The 19,667-nt window shown below is 37.4% G+C and overlaps 1 protein-coding gene across 6 annotated transcripts in view; it reads right to left on the bottom strand.

The window, feature by feature from the left end:
- Nucleotides 1,063–19,667, bottom strand: part of SSFA2 (sperm specific antigen 2) — a 91,676-nt gene continuing 73,071 nt past the window's right edge. For 3 of the 6 annotated variants that reach the window (XM_021076137.1, XM_021076138.1, XM_021076136.1), the window contains 9 exons: nt 17,288–17,376; nt 14,746–15,954; nt 12,727–12,804; nt 12,521–12,648; nt 11,714–11,864; nt 10,897–10,962; nt 9,778–10,242; nt 3,018–3,135; nt 1,063–2,212 (listed from right to left, as the gene is read on the bottom strand). In XM_021076137.1, coding sequence (XP_020931796.1) covers nt 3,031–3,135; nt 9,778–10,242; nt 10,897–10,962; nt 11,714–11,864; nt 12,521–12,648; nt 12,727–12,804; nt 14,746–15,954; nt 17,288–17,376 — 2,291 coding nt within the window. In that variant the 3' untranslated portion in view covers nt 1,063–2,212; nt 3,018–3,030. The remainder of the gene's footprint in view (nt 2,213–3,017; nt 3,136–9,777; nt 10,243–10,896; nt 10,963–11,713; nt 11,865–12,520; nt 12,649–12,726; nt 12,805–14,745; nt 15,955–17,287; nt 17,377–19,667) is intronic. The other 3 variants (XM_021076139.1, XM_021076141.1, XM_021076142.1) reach the window with 2 other exon arrangements.

The following is a 19,667-nucleotide window of genomic DNA, read 5'->3' as shown; positions in this document are numbered from 1 at the left end:
TCATTTTATTTGACTTATAAACTGTGTTAAGCGATTTGCCCATTGGCTCAGGCTATTTTTGCAATTGTTTCACCTCTAATTCTCAATTTCTAGGTATTGTATCTTGTCAGAAATGAACTGTAAGTGGCTACAAAGCTGATTAGTTTAAAATCAGTGATGCCTGTACTACTATTAAGTGTCTGGCTTATACATATCATTACTATTATTGGACCCAAAAACCAAATTACAGAGTTCCCATCGTGGCTCAGTGGAAACAAATCTGACTAGGAGCCATGAGGTTCTGGGTTCTATCCCAGGCCTCACTCAGTGGGTTAAAGATCCAGCGTTGCCGTGAGCTGTGGTGTAGGTCACAGACACAGCTCGGATCTGGCATTGCTGTGGCTGCAGTGTAGGCCAGCAGCAACAGCTCCGATCAGACCCCTAGCCTGGGAACCTCCACATGCTGCAGGTGCAGCCCTAAAAAGACAAGACCAAAAAAAAAAAAAAAAAAAAAAAATCACTTAATAATTTGACCAAAGTATAAGCTATTTTACTGTCTGTTATTCGTAGTTTAACAGTGCATTTTATTTATTTGTCTTTAGGGCTATACCCAGGCTAGGGGTTGAATAAGAGCTGTAGCCACTGGCCTATACCACAGCCACAGCAACACCAGATCTGAGCTGCTTCTGTGACTTACACCACAGTTCACGGCAACACTGGATCCTTAACCCACTGAGCGAGGCCAGGGATCAAACCTGTATCCTCATGGATGCTAGTCAGATTTGCCCTCAGCCACGATGGGAACTTCCTAACAGGACATTTAAAGAAAAAGTTTGGTCTCAGATAGCAATCATTAGGACCACAGGACTAGATGAGACCAAGAGGCATCAGTGTGAGCTCTTTCCATAGGGTGGCCAAGATTTAACTGCACTTTTGAAAACATCCTAGAAGCCTCCTCAGGAGAAGAGCCTTTCAGCCTTTTAGGTTATATGCACCAATTCTTTAGGACCGTATTTGTTACTCATTTTGTCAAATCCACATTCTTCATGTTGTGCTTTAAAAAAAGAAACTGCTAAAAATGAATTAGGCAAAATAAATACTTTATTAATTTTTTTTTAGGAATCGGCCTTTGTGTGATAATTCGAACATTTAAAAAATCTATTAAGATACTCTTTCAAAGTATATTGTTAACATCTCAACCACTTTTGATTAAAATTTCACACAAAGAAATATAATAGTTGAAAATTATAAATGCTAAAGAATAATGCTAATAACATTTGGTTATTACTTTACACATTTATTTAACAGATATAAAACCAAATAGGAAAACACTCCCGCCCCCACCCCACCATGAAACAAACAGTTCTCACTGGTTAAAACTGAATTAAAACTATTTATTATGAGAAAAACAAATCTAAATTACTTCCATTTTGCAAAAACAAAACCAGCTTATTCATTTCTATCCATTCAAGTCACAGGCTCCATTATTTGGCAATATACTACTATTTAGTCTTTTTAAAGAAGAAACATCCCCTTATAATAAAGAAGTCTGGACAATGAAGAAAAGTACATAGTGTTTAACATAAGGCATGTTCCCCCCCTCCAAAAAAAACCCTACAGAGCTATAATAAAATTACATTTGTCTTGGGTAAAGTAACAATGCTTACAGTGTAAGAACATTAAGTAGTTGTAGGTATAACATATAATTCTATCCTACTGCTATTAGTAACCTCCTCAAGAATTAAGAGCAATTTTTACAACAGAATAATTTTTCTTCTTGGAAGTGACACTAATTAACAGCAGTGGAGGGAAAATCATTGGTTGTTTCAAGCTCTCAAAAAATGAATCAGTTATTGCACAGTAAATACCTCATAGAGGTCAGTGTTTTAAGAGGCTAGTCTGAAGAAATATGTTATTTATAAGTTGGTTAAGTCTGGAAGTTTTCAAGTTTTAAAATTAATTCTACATAGGGAATCAATTGGAAAATATTGACATACAAATAAATATTAGGCTTTTCAAATGACTATAGTTTTGATAGTTTAGAAAAGAAAGTCAGCAAAGTGCCTAGTTTCTATGTTTTTTAAAAAGAGATGCACAGAAGAGATAAACATTCTACACTGTATACAGTAGCCCAGTTCAGCAGCAAGTATCTTCTGAAGCACAAATGACACCTCCACCAGTGTCTACCACTGGTAACTTCAACATCAAACAGCTAATGGGACCCATGCCAACCCTAAAAAAGAGAAGTAAACATTAAACATTTTAAAATTATTACTGAAAGGTCTTTAAAATGAAGATGAGAATATTCTCTAAATGTTTATATATGTATTATATATATATATATGATCCTCCTTTATATATTCTGACATGATTAGATATGGACCTATGGGATATGTGTCTTTAAAAGCAAAAAATTAAATAAGACGCTAAAAATTTATGACTAATTCTTGAAATCCTGGTCCATAATTGTACATCTGAAATAACATTATAACCAGTGCTTTCAAAATAAGATTCAGGGAGTTCCCGTCGTGGCGCAGTGGTTAACAAATCTGACCAGGAACCATGAGGTTGCGGGTTCGATCCCTCCCCTTGCTCAGTGGGTTAAGGATCTGGCGTTGCTGTGGCTCTGGTGTTGGCCAGCGACTATAGCTCCAATTCAACCCCTAGCCTGGGAATCTCCATATGCCGTGGGAGTGGCCCTAGAACAGGCAAAAAGACAAAAAAAAAAAAAAAAAAAAAAAAAAAAGATTCAGGTTTGAAGGTCCCAAATTCCCTAAATCCAGAATTTATTTAGTATAAAGAAATTTCAATAAAATGACAAAATATTGATAATCCTGTGGAGGTTTGAGATTATGAGATTTGACTTGCTTACAATTTAAAACAGACTATAAGAGGTTTTTACACTGAAGGATAACATACACTTCCTATAAATCAAAATTTAGCTAGAGAAACAGACCTATGTGCTAAAAAAACCCAAAGCATTAAAAAAAAAAGTACTGATTTAATTTAGCTAAATAAAGAAATTCAGAAAAATTTACCTATAAATTCCACTCAATGACTATCTTGCCTAGAATTAGATGCTTTACTTGAAGATACTGCTGCCAAGAGTCCACTTACAATTTCCCGTCTGATCTCCCCAACAATAGACTCTTTAATCTAGAATTGGAAAAAAAGGAAAATAGGACTTTAACAATATGACTCATTTTTTCTATTTTCAGAAAAACATAAATAAATACCATTTAATTCCTGCAGTAAGCTAACCAACAGCAAAAACTACAACCTTCATGAACTGCTGAGATGCCGTGGGGAACCATATCCATCTACCCTCAAGCCCAGACCACATTCTGAGGGCTCATCTAGTGTAACTCAGATAACTTCATTACAAAATATCACGATTTTTAGGTTGAGAATATTGAAGAATGTTAGATTTTAAAACTTCATTAGATTATCTGCTCTACGACACAAAATACCGTAGAAGAACTGACTAAAGGTTAGGTTCATTTCTATGCTTTTTATTAATGTCTATCTTTGTATGGTAATTAGCAAGATATGTAAGTATTCTCATTATTAAGAAAATACTATACCAGTGTATTGCCTGTTGTTCATAGTCACTGAAAACAAAGTATCCAAAGAAGTTATGTATTATTCTAACCTAACATGCACATTTAAGTGGAAAGAAGAAATGATAATTTAGTACAATTAATTTTAAAACATCATCCTCTAAACAACCATACACTCTAAAAAAAATCTACTTAGTTGTATGGTATGTTTGCCACTTGTCTGAAAATTTTGCTTCAGATAAGGATTTACATGTCATTTTATTGTTGGAAAAGGCAAACAGATCTAGAGGCAATGACAAGTCCATCAAGATTTTCTTCTCCAGATGCTCAAACACTACACATGCCTATCCTCGCCTTTTTCCAATGACACAGCATCGCCTCCAAATAGCCTTTTGTGAAGGCTTTAAATGTGTATTTCCTGAAACAAACTGATAATGCCTTCCCGAATTAGCACTTGAGACACTTCAACCAGCTTTTAAAATTCTATATTTTTGCAGCTTCCTGTCAGCCTGATCTATTTCCTAAAATGTTCCTAAGTACATCCTGAACACATCTCAATTGAAGTCTTTCCAAAAATGGCTTTGTATTAATGTCATGCAAAATTGGTACACAATACAGATTTACACATAAGTATTCAGAGAAACAAATGTTCCTTAGCTACCATCTGTACTGAAATACATTTAAATAAATAGAAGCTTCTCATATTACCTTCTACCAATATTTCCAAACTTTAAACATCGTCCAAAGTTTGTGAAAGCCATAGTACTTCAGGTTCATTTTTTTAAACAAATATGTATTGGGTACAAATATTATGAAAGCTACAATCTCTTTGCCACAATATACAAGCGCAAATGCAGTGTGCTGAGTCAGATCCTCTGTAAATCTGTATTTACAAAAGACAACGAGTAGCACAGTCTTTCACTACTGTTGTCCAATGGACATCTCATCATACTTCATCATTCAAAAAAATTCATCATTCAGGGAGTTCCCGTCGTGGCGCAGTGGTTAACGAATCCGACTAGGAACAATGAGGTTGCGGGTTCGATCCCTGCCCTTGCTCAGTGGGTTCACGATCCGGCGTTGCCGTGAGCTGTGGCGTAGGTCGCAGACGCGGCTCGGATCCCGCGTTGCTGTGGCTCTGGTGTAGGCTGGCGGCTACAGCTCCGATTAGACCCCTAGCCTGGGAACCTCCCATATGCCGCAGGAGCGGCCCAAGAAATGGCAAAAAGACAAAAAACAAAACAAAAAAAATTCATCATTCAAAAAAAGTTGGCCAAAAAGTATTCTTTAGAAACCAAAAAAACTAGCCAAAAAATATTCTCTACAAACCAAAAATGTGTGCCAACATTGGGGGGTGGGGGTGGGCAGTGGTTTACAGACATAACTGGAATAAAACATAAAAAATCTCTGTCAAGGATGTTATAATCTATATGGGCACAAAGTGAATATTGTTTCATAAAATATTAAGAGGAGTAAGTAAATTTATTATGACATAAGAACAGAACAGAATACATTTTGAGAAATGAGAGGCCAGTATGGGCTAGAAGAGGAAAAAATTTAAAAATTCTCAGAGAATAGCAAACATTAACTTGGTAGGTCACTAAGGATGACTTCAGAGGATAGTAAGGATGAAAACTGTCCAAGAACAGTGGATAGGAGTGAGCAAACAGAAGCCCAGCTGACAAGCTAGTTCCTACTAGGTATGGAGGAAGCAGAACAGGATGAGGTCAGATGGAAAGTGTTCTTTGTGAGCAACTTCAGGGAGAGGACAGGGCTGGATCTCATTTATCAATGTACCCTGACATACAGTATGCATTCGATCAATGTTCAAATGAATGCATCAATGACAGTGAGAGAATGAGACAGACTGAGCAAAAGCATGATTGAGAGATGCAAAGAAGAACAGAAAGTAAAGTACAGACTATTACTGAAAATGACAATATCTTTGATAATTTACTGAAGGAACAAATAAATTCCAAAGTCTCCCATGCCACAGAAAAGTGAAAAGAATTAGAAAGTTAGAAAACTGGTGTGATGGATGGCCTTTATGAGCACAACTACCAAAAGTGGTACCGGCTGAAGACACACTACTTGCCTGTATGTAGAGTTGCCTTTATGAAAACAACTACCAAAAAGTGGTATTGGCTGAAGACAGACTACTTATGATTAAGGAAGGAATGCTCATTGGCAAATAAACAGGCTGAAAGCAAATTTGAAGTGTGGGGCAACATATCCATTTAATATGTATCTACAGAGTGCTTCCTTTGTGGCAGCCACTATATCATGTGATCACTAACAGAATTATAAAAGAACAGGAAAGCTGTGTATTTACCAAAATACATGTTTAAAGCTTGCCAGATGAAATGTAATAAAGATACTAAAAGGCATGAACCAAGCCTTCCTGGAGACATCAATAAACAAAGAACTCTCCACACAAAGCAATCTATGATTATGCTTTGACATTTAATTCTGCTCCATTTGCTTCTAAGCCTGTACTCATTCATTCTGTTAAGTAATCACCTTTTTTTGAAATAACTATAAACATTTTCAGGCCACTGATTACATACATCACAGACCACCTGAACAAATTCAGCGTGTACACATCCCCATGACAACATTTACAATCTGCATAGGAAACAGGTATCTTTAATCTACCAAAAGATTAGTTCTTGAATAAGCATATTAAATATTTGAAAGAATTTTCAGTGTTTTCCTTCAAAAGAATTCTACTGTATTAACACGCTACAAATAATGAAAACATTCTTTTTAAAACTTCACAGATGGTGAAATAATGGAAACAAAGGCCGACAGACATCATTGTTTTCATTCACTCATGAGTGCAATAAGAAAACTTCCCTGAAAGTGTCTGCCAAACATGCTTAATCCTCACCTGCAAAACTCTTCAACTCAAGCTTAAATCTTGCCTTCCTGAATAGAGGCTTTGTTAATGGGGTTAGGGACTCAGAATGTACTGGGAACACAGAATCTAATTTAATTTTCTTGGTAGCTGATACAATAAGCTTTTTTGAAAAATTAGAAATCAGTACCAGGTTGTTTTTTGTGCGTTATTTTTTTCTTTTTTTCTAATGGCCACACCCATGGCATATAGAAACTACCAGGCCAGGGGTTCAATCAAAGCTGCAGTTGCAACCTACATCACAGCTGCAGCAACACTGGATCAATCCTTAACCCACTGCACCACACTAGGAACTCTAATATGATGTATATTTAAGTAAAAAGATTATGTCTATTTTAAATGAGTAGAATCAAGACTAATCTGAGTTTTAAACATTTTGTAAACAAAGTTTAACAGAACACCACTGTAATTGAGCTAAGATGATATTAACAATTTTTTAAAATTATAGATGGTATTAGACTAATTTATCTATTTACATAAGCTTTTTAAAGTGCTTCAAAATAGTTTTTTCTTAAGGATATCAATATTCCTCTTATGCCTTGTTTGATCTACTATATATTTTGCTTGCTTCTTTGTAGTTAGTTAAAACGGTCAATGTTATGCCAGAGTTCCTCCAAACTATGCCAAATCCTGAATTAGGGAGTCTCCAATTAATAGGTTTAATAACAAATTCTGAAAAATTCTTCAAACATTTGCTTTGCATGTCAGTTTAAATGTCTTTAAATTATAAAATCTTCCACATTTAACAAGAAGTTCTTATAAATGATTAAGGAATTCTCTCTATATAACCTTTCTATATATATATATATATATATGTTTTATCAGCCAAAAAAAAAAAAAAAATCAATGGTCTAGTTTAGGAATGCTTTACTCCTCGGAAATTATTCACAGCACATATCAGGCCATCCACTAACAACTATAAAAATTAGGACTCAAGTGTGCATTAAGAGTAATTGTGCCAAATGAATACATAAAGCTGAATTTCCAAGGAAAATTTTCAAACCAAAGCAAGCTAAAGGGAATGAAAACATCACATGTCTAGGGGGCAAAAAAAAAAAAAAAAAAAAAGTATCTTAAAACTTGTTTCCTCAGGTAATAAAACTTATTTCCTGTTAGGAAAATAATTACTTAATTTTACTCAAAAACTGATCTTTGATGTGAAGTAAGACTAGATTATAATCAGTCACACATAACAGAGCAAGGTGGATATACAGAGCCTGCTAACCATTAGCTAGCCACAACCAACCTACAAAAATAATACTTATAAGACATACACATTTATAGAATTAAGACCTTTTAAAACTTAAAGTTGGTCATTTATATCATGAGAAGAAATTACATACATGCAGTCTCTTCTGCTAGGATACCTGTACTGTAAATGTGAATTTGTCTGAATGTCAGCTGAATCTAGGAACGTGGTGCTCAGGATGTACAAACATTAAACCCCCATCAGCTCTCTCAGTTCTCTGTGTGTCATGAACCACATCTATCCATATCTGGCATTACAACTTTCTGCTAGGGCGTTCCTGTTGTGGCTCAGCAGGTTACGAACCTGACTAGTATCCATGAGGATGCAGGTCTGATCCCTGGCCTCGTTCAGTGGGTTAAAGATCCGGCGTTAATGTGAACTGTGGTATAGGTCACAGATGAGGCTCGGATCCCATGTGGCTGTGGCATAGACCAGCAGCTACGGCTCCGATTCAGACCCTAGCCTGGGAACCTCTATATGCCGCAGGTGTGGCCCTAAAAAGCAAAAGACAACAACACAAAACTTTCTGCTAAATTTCATGTCACCTTTCTCTACCACTTTACAATATCTCACAAGCTACAACTCTTCAAAAGTACAATTCCACAAGCAAGCTCAGGTCTTTTTCAAGGTAAAGTGTAACATTATTGCAGTATTTATATATTTGTTAACCACTTAACATTTATAAAATAGTATTCCTGTTTTTATTAGGTTTCTACTTTTATTTAAATATGTCACTGACAAGTTTTGAGTGTTTTACTCCTAATCCTATTTTCCTCATAAGTTCTGAGGTTTCTCTGCACAAATTTGCACAGCACAATGATTTTTAGAAATGCATGTATCATACTATAGCAAAACTATTTTTAATGTACTTCTCAAGCTACTGTCATGTGCGTATAAGTTATGGCACCTCTTTGGACCAAAAAGATGGATGGGCCATTTGAAGGAAAATTTTGGTCTGTTGCCACCATTCTTGACTGATAATCACTAGAAATTTGTTTATGCTACTCACAAATTCTAAAAATACATTAGTTTCACATTACCGAATTTATTGGAAATACAGAGATTAAAATGAGAGAGGTACTGACCCTAATTTCTCTGGCTCATTTTGACTTTTCCACTTCTAAATTCTTAGTTCTCTAATACATTACACTAAATGATTTTCTGTATGATTTTCTCAATTGTTTCCTAGTCTTTTTTACCTTCCTACTAGACTTTAAGGATCTCATTAAGACACATAAACTGTTTCTTTTCTTTTCTTTTTTTTTTTAATGTACAAGATATTCCTCTAACTGTTGAAAAGAACAAATGATCCTTTTTCACCATGGACTTTAGTATCTCAGTTGGAAAAAATTATGAATAATTATGGTTCTGCCTTAGAGTTACGCTTAAGGGAGCAAAATGGAAAAATGCTTTAGGTTTGCACACTGCTATCAAAAGGATAAAACTCTTCATTCTCTATTTCTATCTTTATGTGTAATAGAATTTTTTTCTTTTTACAACCGCACTTGCAGCATATGGAAGTTTCCAGGCTAGGGGTCGCTAGATCCTTAACCCACTGAGCAAGGTCAGGGATCGAACCTGCATCCTCACAGACACTATATTGGGTTCTTAACACAAGAAGCCATGACAGGAATACCTCTTTCTTTGAGTAACTTACGTAATTTCCACATTTCTCTTCCCACTAAACCAAATCAAATTCTTTATACTTAAAATTATACCATTTTTTTATGTCAATTGATATAATAAAACGACACCTTTAATCCTGGAAGAGATCTAAATTGTAATCCCTCATTTTACAAACGTGGAAATGGAGGTCTAGAGAGTTTCATCACATGTTCATCTATTCTGAACCCTATGCCTACCTTTTTTCACCAAAGCAAATATAGAGAATTCCAATTTTTTCAGACTGGAATATGAAATCTGCAGAAATGGCATTACAAACATATCTTAACAGACACCAGTTGGATCAATGGGAAAATTACTGAATAGAGTGAATCAAAGGAATTATATTATAAATAATTAATGTTCAAATAAAACCTCTTCCAAATTAATTAAGCGCAGATTTTACTCACCTCCCTTATGACTTGCTGGAACTCATCCTGCTCCACATTTTTATGTATTTCCTCAGCAGCTGGCAATAATGAGATTTTTCCATGCTCTTTCTCCACTTCAGATTTAGGTCCTACAGCCTCTAAGGCCTCCTCAACTGCTCCAACTTCCTCAGAACTTTCTACTTCTGGAGGTGTCTGCACAGAGCCTGTTCTAGATGGAGCAGTTGGTGTTAGGGCCACCGATGCTCGGAATACTTTCTTGCTTGGTATCAGATGGGCCTTGGGTTTGCCCACTGAGTCACTAAAGGGTACTGCAGTTCTCCTGTTTGCATGGGAGGGACCAGAACATACAGAAGATGACTCCGAAGTTGCCTGGGAGAAAACAGATTCTGAGCTTTCTCCAGGAGGAATTTCAAATCCCATTTCTCCAAGGCCCAGGCCTAATTCAGACTTCAGATATGACTGTTCTCGCATCAGTTCAGTGACCTGGAAATCGGAAAAACTTTAATTCTTCTCTCTTGAAATTAAGATTGGTAGTTAAAGATTAAAATCCTAGCTGTCCAAAAATCATTTAACTTGTAAAATGATTTTTATTCATTTAGTTACTATTCAATTTCATTCACAAAAAGAGCAAGGAAAATTTAAATTCACAGTGATATCAAGCCATAAAATGTGTAACTATAGTAAGGTGAAATTTTACTTGGTCCCACATGGGTGTCCAAATTATTTATAAAGAAGAGTAACTGGTAAAAACAAAACAAAACTGCTACTCATATTGCCCCAAATGAACCAATTTGATTAAAATATAATAAAAGTCAAACCTTTGTTCAAAAAGTAGTCATCCTACAGATTCAATTACCTAAAGGACCTGGAATCAGCACATTTTTCCCAGAGTATAAATTACTCTTTATGATGCATTTTTTCTTTAGGCCATAATGATAAATCACTATTGCAATTAACCTGCTTTCTAGTGGCCAAAGATGGCACTAGACCTTCAGAAGTACCAGACTCACTTTCAATCAATTTAACTAACTTATCAAATTCTATATTTTAAAAAAACAATTCATCTTTATTAGGAAAACTGTATGTTTATGAAATATTGCCTTTCCCAGTGATTTAAAAGGAAAGAAAGAGGCTTACTGGTTCCATTACATTCAGCGGAGACGGGCATGACAGGTTATCAGCACTTCTACTGCCACACATCCCCTGAAAAAGCAAGAACAATATATATATATGTGTGCATATGTGTATTTTTTCAAATTGCAAGTGTTTTATAGTAAAGTGAACTAATTATTGCTCTGAAGCAGTCTTATGTCATTAAGGTCACCCCAACTATCACAGGATCCCATAAAATGTGTTACAGTGACTAGAGGTTGCACAGATGTTCTGCTTCTCTGTTCTGACCAACACACATTTCTCAGAATAATGGATCGAAACCTTTTATAGAAAAAGATATTCTTCGATGATTACTCATATTCTATGCTATACATGTATGTATGTGTGTACACACACACATTCTTATTCTGCCCCATATGTGTGTGTCTATTCATGCATTTTACTTTTAACAAAATCAAATTTATTCAAAAAAAGAAAAGTTTAGTATTTCAACATTTCAAAACAATATATTCTACGTTCAAAACAATATATTCTACGACTGAATGATTCTGGCAAAAATAGAATACAACTGTTGAAGGCATGAACACTCTGCATGCCTCTAACACTATTAGAATAAGTGCCTTATTTATTTATTTTCTGGCCACACCCATCACATATGTGGACTGAACCATGCCACAGTAGTGACCTGAGCTGCTGCAGTGACAACGCCAGATCCTTAATTTGCTGTGCCACAGGAGAACTCCCTAAAATAAGTGTTTTAAAGTAAGGCCTCTGTCCTAAATTATGTGGAATGTTATAAGAAGTCCTGAGTGAAAACTAATGCCAACCCATGGTAGCATACCATGAGTGCCGAGGAGCGGAAAGGTGAAGGCATGCGCACAGAGCGAAGCTGTTCCTCCAGCCCCAGCAGGCGCTCATCCAGCTGCAGTTCTAGGTCCTGAAGTTCCATTCGCACTGAATTTCTCAAGCTCTGCAGCTGATCAACTTCATACCTGTCAGTGCAGAGTAAGCACAATGTTTGAAAAAAAGTGGTTTACAAACTCATGTTCATAATTCTCTCATAAGCTACTAGAAGGTGCTGAAACTCCAATTAGCACAACAGCAACTGCAGGTGTAACCACCTGGAGAATTGGTTTTTTCTTCCTCTATCCTCAATCACAAATAGCCCAACCAATAAAAAAACATGGAACCACCATCTTTCTTAATCTACCAAAGGCAGTAAAGTTTACTTAGTAAAACACCATGCCTAATTTTATTTACACACATTTACAAAATAGAGACCACAGCAGTAAAATAAAACCCAACTTAAAGTTGACAATACTTTTTATTTTTTTTTTTTTCTTTTCTTTTTGCCATTTCTTGGGCCGCTCCCTTGGCATATGGAGGTTCCCAGGCTAGAGATCTAATTGGAGCTACAGCCACCGGCCTACGCCAGAGCCACAGCAAAGCAGGATCCAAGCCAGGTCTGTAACCTACACCACAGCTCACGGCAACGCCAGATCCTTAACCCACTGAGCAAGGCCAGGGATCGAACCTGCAACCTCATGGTTCCTAGTCGGATTCGTTAACCACTGAGCCACGACGGGAACTCCGACAATGCTTTTTAGAATGAAAAATAAGTGTCACAGTATGACAAATGAACTTTTACCTTTCCTCCTCAGTCATATGATGATAAACCATGGTTTGCTGACGAAGCATTGCCAATTCTAAATCCATCATTTGTGATCTAAACAAGTTCAGGTTCCGCCTCATTACTTGGAGCTCCTGAAAAGTGTTCTAAAATACAATATAACAGCATTAACTTCTAAACCACACAAAGAATTTTGTAATGCAAAGATTTAAGTAAGGACTTACTTCATAAAGAGGTAGAAGAGATGATTTCTGAGGACTATATGGAGCAGCAGCAAGGTCAGGTCCTCTCATCACAGGGTACTTCAAAAGAGTTCAAAGTATGATTAGAAATCAATTTACCGTGACTATTTCCAAATTATATAAGGTGTTAAAAGGAGGAATTTGGGACCTACACATCTTTCTTTTTGAGGCCAAAAACAAAAAACTACTTCATGTTGAAAGCAGGAACCAAATAAGTTATGCTAGCTATTCTGTTTCAAGTATAAATCAATGTATTTGGAATGAGAAAAAACAACAGAACACACATAACTAAAATCTGTCTTACAGGACTTCCCTCTTACCCCGAGAAAGAAGAAAAATAAAAACAAAACTCAGAAACGTAGCAGCAATGGCAAATGTCATTCTGAGATTACAGAAACTCCTGACTTGGCTGTAGAGTAACAAGCAATCATTACACTCATTCTTAGACATATGAGTATCTACTAGACATCACTATTTCAGGGTGTGAAAATGAAAAAAGGAAGACAAAAGATGTTCCCAGTCTTCAAATTTCTCACAGTGTAAGGAGTATGCCAAAGAAAAGATAAATTTTAATATTGCTAGGGGTGGTGTGGAGAATGCTATGATGGAAACAAACAAAAATCCAGATTAGGTAAGTGTTCCCGACAGTGGTGACACCTGAGCTGAGCCTTAACAGTAAAGGGGACTTGGTCAAAGAAAAGCAAGCACAGGGCATTCCAGGGTTTGTTTTTGTTTTTTAAAGTGGCATATATAAAAATAGATACCTAGGAACACACAACTACATAGAGGCCTGCATGCAGTTATACTGGGGGAATATACACACAAGGAGCAGGACTGGCGAGACCGGGTCTACTGTGGGGTAGGGTGAGCATGGAGGAATGAATGAGCTGAGTTGCTCATGGGAAATGGGGAGAAGACTACATCTAGAGCAGAACAACCTGGCCTAAACAGATGCACCACAAGCTGCAGGTGGACAGGACCCTGGGTATCCCCAACTTCACATAACTGCAGCTGAAAGGTGAAAGGTCTCACTTGTAGACAGAACTACATTTTGCAAGGAGGATGGAGAAATTTTCTGGTTAGACAAAGTTATTAGACAATTATCATGAGGATAAAGTCAGTACTTAAAGGTGTATCTTACTACATGACTTGGAAAGTTCCAACTTTAATTTCTACTGTGAAAGTGGCTTCCTGTCTACTATTGCATGGTGATAAAAGACCTATTATAGACATTCTAGGCCTCCTAACTCCCTGATCATTATATTACACTGTCATTCTCTTCATTACCCCAACAGTCTAAAATAAGTCTAAAATAAGAGAAAGATGTAGAAAGGAAATGTTAAAAGAAAACCTAAAGTCAATTTACTTCTTTCCAAAGTTTTTGGAAATTATTTCCAGCCCACTAGCAAATCTGAGAGTAATGACTTTAAAAGTGACAAAACAAAGAGACCATTTTTATTCAAATTCACATTACCTGATTTTTTTCTCTTCTGAGGTGATGCAGTCTTTTAACCCAGTGGAAGCAGACTAATTCTGTGCCAGGAGACCAGTACCAGGAGTCAGTAGATGAAGAAAAAGCTTAGAGAGCTAGAGTGTAACCAGGAGAACACAGAGGCCGAGGGAAGATAGAGAGAAGAGATGGTGAACACTGTCAGACAGCAGAGAAAAGGACAGACTATACTGAGAGGGGAGGTTTTCTTAATAATACACACACTCCACTAAGACAAAGACAACGGAGGAGAGGCTAAAGAAGGGAGGAGACCTAATGAGCAAATCTCTTCTACAGAAGGAGGGAGACTGTGAGCAGAGGAAGTCCCTGTGTTCAGAATTAATTACAGCTTCTCCCTTGAGCTAGGAGAACAGCAGGTACAGTAAGTTCAGGCATGGAGGAAAGTGAAGCTGAGGTGGTTCCTTCCTGCCTGATGGGTTCTGGCTTCTCAATTCAGAGTTGCTCGGAGCAATAAAAGAGAAAAGGTAAGAAAGATAAACATTTTCTCATACCTGTGAGAGATTCTGCAGTGAGTTTCTAATATCATGTAACACTCTTCGCAACTGCATCTCGATGGCAGAGGGAGGGTTCACGGAGCACGGCCGGTAAGGGTAGGCAGCATGTCTATGTGAGTAAGGACACCCGAAAGGGGACGTGAAGGCACTACAGGTGGCGCCTGATATGTTGGGAACACTGTGAGTGCTCAGAGTTCTCATGTGCTCACACAGGGGCCTTTCCTGCCACTCGGAGTGGGCAGAGTGAAGGGAGCAGGTGGACTGAGACACAGGGGCAGGGGCATACAGTGAGCAGGTGGGAGTCCTTCGCTGCTGGCACGCCTCCAACTGGTTCGCCTCACTCTGGGCAGCTGTTTCCTTCTTCAGAGATGACGGAGAGATGAAAATAGTGGATTTAACTAAAGACTGACCATCGTGCTCAATTGCCTCTTTTTCTAATTTTTGTTCCTCTTCCGGTGTGTACTTGTAAGTGAAGGAAGGTGGGCTGCACCTGGTCTCTTTTCCAGGGGACAAACGAACATTGACAGAGGACACGACCCTGACTGGGCTCAGCAAGGTGGTTGGTAAAGACTGAGACCTTCTTAGAGGATAGCCAGCTTTTGCAAACAAGTACCTCTGCTTTAACAGATCTTTTGATTTTAACAAGCTACGCCCCACTCTTTGACTAGACAGACTGCAAACCTTCATCTGTGCTCTTTGCAAAGCTGTATTTACTCTGTCCACAGAAGAGGGAGGCCCAGTTGTATTTTCAGTGCCCTCCTCACTGCATTTAGCTTCAATAGAAGCCAATGATTTAAGAATATGGTGGGTGGTATACTGGGCAAATTCATATTCACTGCTTTTGTCCACATCACTTTCAGCACTTGCTTCCCTCAGTAGGTCCACTGGCTGTGCGGGAGACAAATCTCCTTTCATTTCAGTAATTTCAGTAATGTGAGCCCCTGCACTACAGGTGGGTGGTTGACTTCCTGTACTCTCAACAGTCTCGCACTGGGGGAAATCCTGGCCATCTGACTTTTTGTCAGCAATCGTCACTGCTTTCTCCCTTCCCATATGAAGAGAGGTAAGAGACTCCTCCTCTGATTCATTAAAATAAGGCTGATCTTGTGCTGTTGGTGTGACAAGGTCTTCACCAAATGATGTGACTGTTGTCTCACTGTCACAACTATCGGCACTACTCCCCATGGCTTGCAAGGACTCGTGAACCTGTGAAAGGAAAACAGGTGGAAGGATGGTGAATTCAAGTAAGAAGTAGCATTAACAAAATACCAAACTGATATGATGCTTTTATAAAGTCTCCCACCTTGCTTTTGGCCCTGGTGCTGTTCTAAACTGCTTTCAGTGCCCCTGATCAACAATCCCTTCACCTTCTCACAGATTATTCCAGGCCTTTATATTTTCTCAAATCCCCTTTTCAACACCTGTCTCTTTCTCTTCCAACACGTGACACTGACTCGGAGAAAATGGACAAAAATTTCTCAACTTTCCCCCCAGCACCACAAACTCCCTATACCTTTCCCCATCAGTCCCTCTTCCCCATTCTGAAAAACTGACTCTTTTCAAAGCTAACCCCTCCAACCTGTACTTTTGATCACATCCTCTCCAGAACGAGGGTATTCTCCAGTTTCATCTCAGATTTTTCTGCATCAAACTATCTTTTTCTACAGCTTCCCTGAGTTACTGCTATATGAAAAAGATGAAAAGACCTATAACCCTTAAGCTGTCATTCTTATTTGAAAACAGTTAACTGTTATATCTTCTCTTCCTTATCATTAATTTACTTCCCAATCATGCTTTTGACTCACTTACTGCTTCAGAACTATTCCATCAACTACTCAATTTCCAAATGACCAAATTCTCATCTTTTCACCCCAATAGCCAAATTTCTTTTTAAAAATTTCTCCTCCATTTCCCATTTTTTATGCTTGCTGGATTATTCTGAGTCTCCTTAGAAACACCTCTTGATGCTATGTTTCTAAAGGCTCCTTTTAAGGTTCTCTTTTTCTCTCATTCCAATTCTCTTTAAAATTTGCTTATAGATGTTTTAAACACTTCTCATGTACATTCTGTCTACTGCATACATAAACTATAAGCTCTCTGAAGATAAAGATATGCCTATTATCTGGGTTATCTGACATTCTCTAGCATAAAAGTCAGGTAATATTCAGCAAGCTATGGATCCATAGCTTTAGTTATTAAATAAACAATTACTGTAAAATACTGACATACAATGATGGTAAAATAACAGACAGATTAGGTTAAGGATTAAAACAACTGTTCATACCAGTGATCCAAAAATAATGGAGAAGTTTTTTGTTGTTGTTGTTTTTAAATATTCAATCAGAGAGATATAAAGAATTAGTGTAACCTAAAATTTGTAGTTAAACACTCAGACTACATCTGCATCTCAGAATTGTAGTCTTAGTATTATTTGAAAAATAAAGATTATAACAGAGTGTCTTGAAATATATAGGTAGTGAAAAATCACCTAAATATAAAGAGGTAAATCATAGTGCCTAAATAAAATAGGAAATTTTACCTGAAGATGATTAAGGGAGGGGCAGTCTGTTGAATCTTCAGCAAAACCACTGCTATCAGAGTGTTGACTTGCAGTACGTAATAGTTGATCTACAAAAGAAATGTAGTTACACAAAACTGCTAAACAAGTCTTCAATGAGTACAATATTATTAGATATATGATTCCCAACAGATATATGAATACAACAGTAGTCTTTCTTAGAAAAGTACTGTCACTTATGAAAAACTGTGGCTTCAAAACACAAGAAGTAACCTGAATTAAAACTAAAACTAAAAAAAAAGATCAGAAATTTTTAGTGTTCAGTTATTAACTAAGCACTAATTAAAATTTACTGTGATAAATGCAATTAATATCTTAACCCTGGAGGACAACCGGCTGAAATAAAAACTAGCTCTAATAAAAATAAAAGTTCAGGTATAGCCACTATGGAGAACAGTTTGGAGATACCTTAGAAATCTATACATAGAACTTCCATATGACCCCGCAATCCCACTCTTGGCATATATCCGGACAAAACTCTACTTAAAAGAGACACATGCACCCGCATGTTCACTGCCCTATTCACAATAGCCAGGACATGGAAACAACCCAAATGTCCATCGACAGATGATTGGATTCGGAAGATGTGGTATATATACACAATGGAATACTACTCAGCCATAAAAAAAGAATGACTAATGCCATTTGCAGCAACATGGATGGAACTAGAGAATCTCATCCTGAGTGAAATGAGCCAGAAAGACAAAGACAAATACCATATGATATCACTTATAACTGGAATCTAATATCCAGCACAAATGAACATCTCCTCAGAAAAGAAAATCATGGACTTGGAGAATAGACTTGTGGCTGCCTGATGAGAGAGGGAGGGAGTGGGATGGATCGGGAGCTTGGGCTTATCAGACACAACTCAGAATAGATTTACAAGGAGATCCTGCTGAGTAGCATTGAGAACTATGTCTAGATACTCATATTGCAACAAAACAAAGGGTGGGGGAAAAAATGTATACATGTAAGGATAACTTGATTCCTTTGCTGTACAGTGGGAAAAAAAAATAAAAGTTCATTTTATTTATGAAAAGTGAACAATTTTCATTATGTAAATATGTAAAGATATTTAGTAAGCAAAATTAGAAACTTAAATGTAAAATGTTAAAACTTCTATTACCTTCCTAGTAAAATAAAAATACAATTAAGGCCAACAAATTAAATAATTTATATGCAATAGTACTCAAATGCCTGTGATGTTTCAAATGATGCAAACATTTGTAAGTTATGAAACAGTTATTCCTTCTTTTCTTTTTTTTGGGGGGGGGCTGCCCTGTGGCATATGAAATTCCTGGGCCAGGCATCAAATCCGAGCCACAGCTGCAGCAAGACCAGATCCTTTTAACACACTGCACTGGACCAGGAATTGAACCCACACCTCAGCAGCAATGCAAGCTGCTGCAGAGACAACACTGGATCCTTAACCCACTGCACCAAGGTGGGACCTCCTGAAACAATAATTTCTTAACAACTACATGAAAGTCAGATTCAACTGATACATAATAGTATTAGTTTTATAATAAACTTGTTATTTATTTATTTATTTATTTTTGGTCTGTAAACATCTAATTCCTGGTTGGTATAACCTAAAAAAATTTTTTTTCAAGTAATTTAAAAAAACCAACTACGGGAGTTCCCATCATGGCTTGGCAGAAACGCATCTGACTAGTATCCGTGAGGACAGGGGTTCAATCCCTGGCCTTGCTCAGTGGGTTAAGGATCAGGCATTGCCATGAGCTGTGTAGTGTAGGTCACAGATGCGGCTCGGATCCCAGGTGGCTGTGGTGTAGGCTGGCAACTACATTCCAATTTGACCCCTAACTGGGAAACCTCCACATGGCACAGGTGCGGCCCTAAAAAGACAAAAACTAAAATAAAAATAAAAATAAAAATATCTACTAAGCACAGCAGGCATGATTATATGCCCAAGCCACACTGTAAATACCAGAGTAGGGCAGACTTTACAACTACTAAATTCACTGATGGAGACGCTTCATGAGACAGTCAGGTTCTGTTAGAACTTCAAAAGCAACGGGCTAAATAAAGTGTCTACCAAGTCCACGTTCATTTAAGATTTGTCTGATAGAAAATACTTGATAATATATGTGAATAAGGAGTTCCCATCATGGCTCAGCAGTAACGAACCTAACTAGTATTCATGAGGACATGGGCTCAATCCCTGGCCTCGCTCAGTGGGCTACTGTGTAGGTCACAGATACAGCTTGCTTTGGCTGTGGTGCAGACCAGCAGCTACAGCTCCCATTCCACCCCTAGCCTGGGAACTCCATGTGCCTCGGGTGCAGCCCTAAAAGCACCAAAAAAAAAAAAAAAA

Source organism: Sus scrofa, chromosome 15, assembly GCF_000003025.6.
Source record: "Sus scrofa isolate TJ Tabasco breed Duroc chromosome 15, Sscrofa11.1, whole genome shotgun sequence".
NCBI lineage: Eukaryota > Metazoa > Chordata > Mammalia > Artiodactyla > Suidae > Sus > Sus scrofa.
The sequence above is the reverse complement of the archived record's forward strand: the minus strand, read 5'-3'. Positions and strand labels throughout refer to the sequence as shown.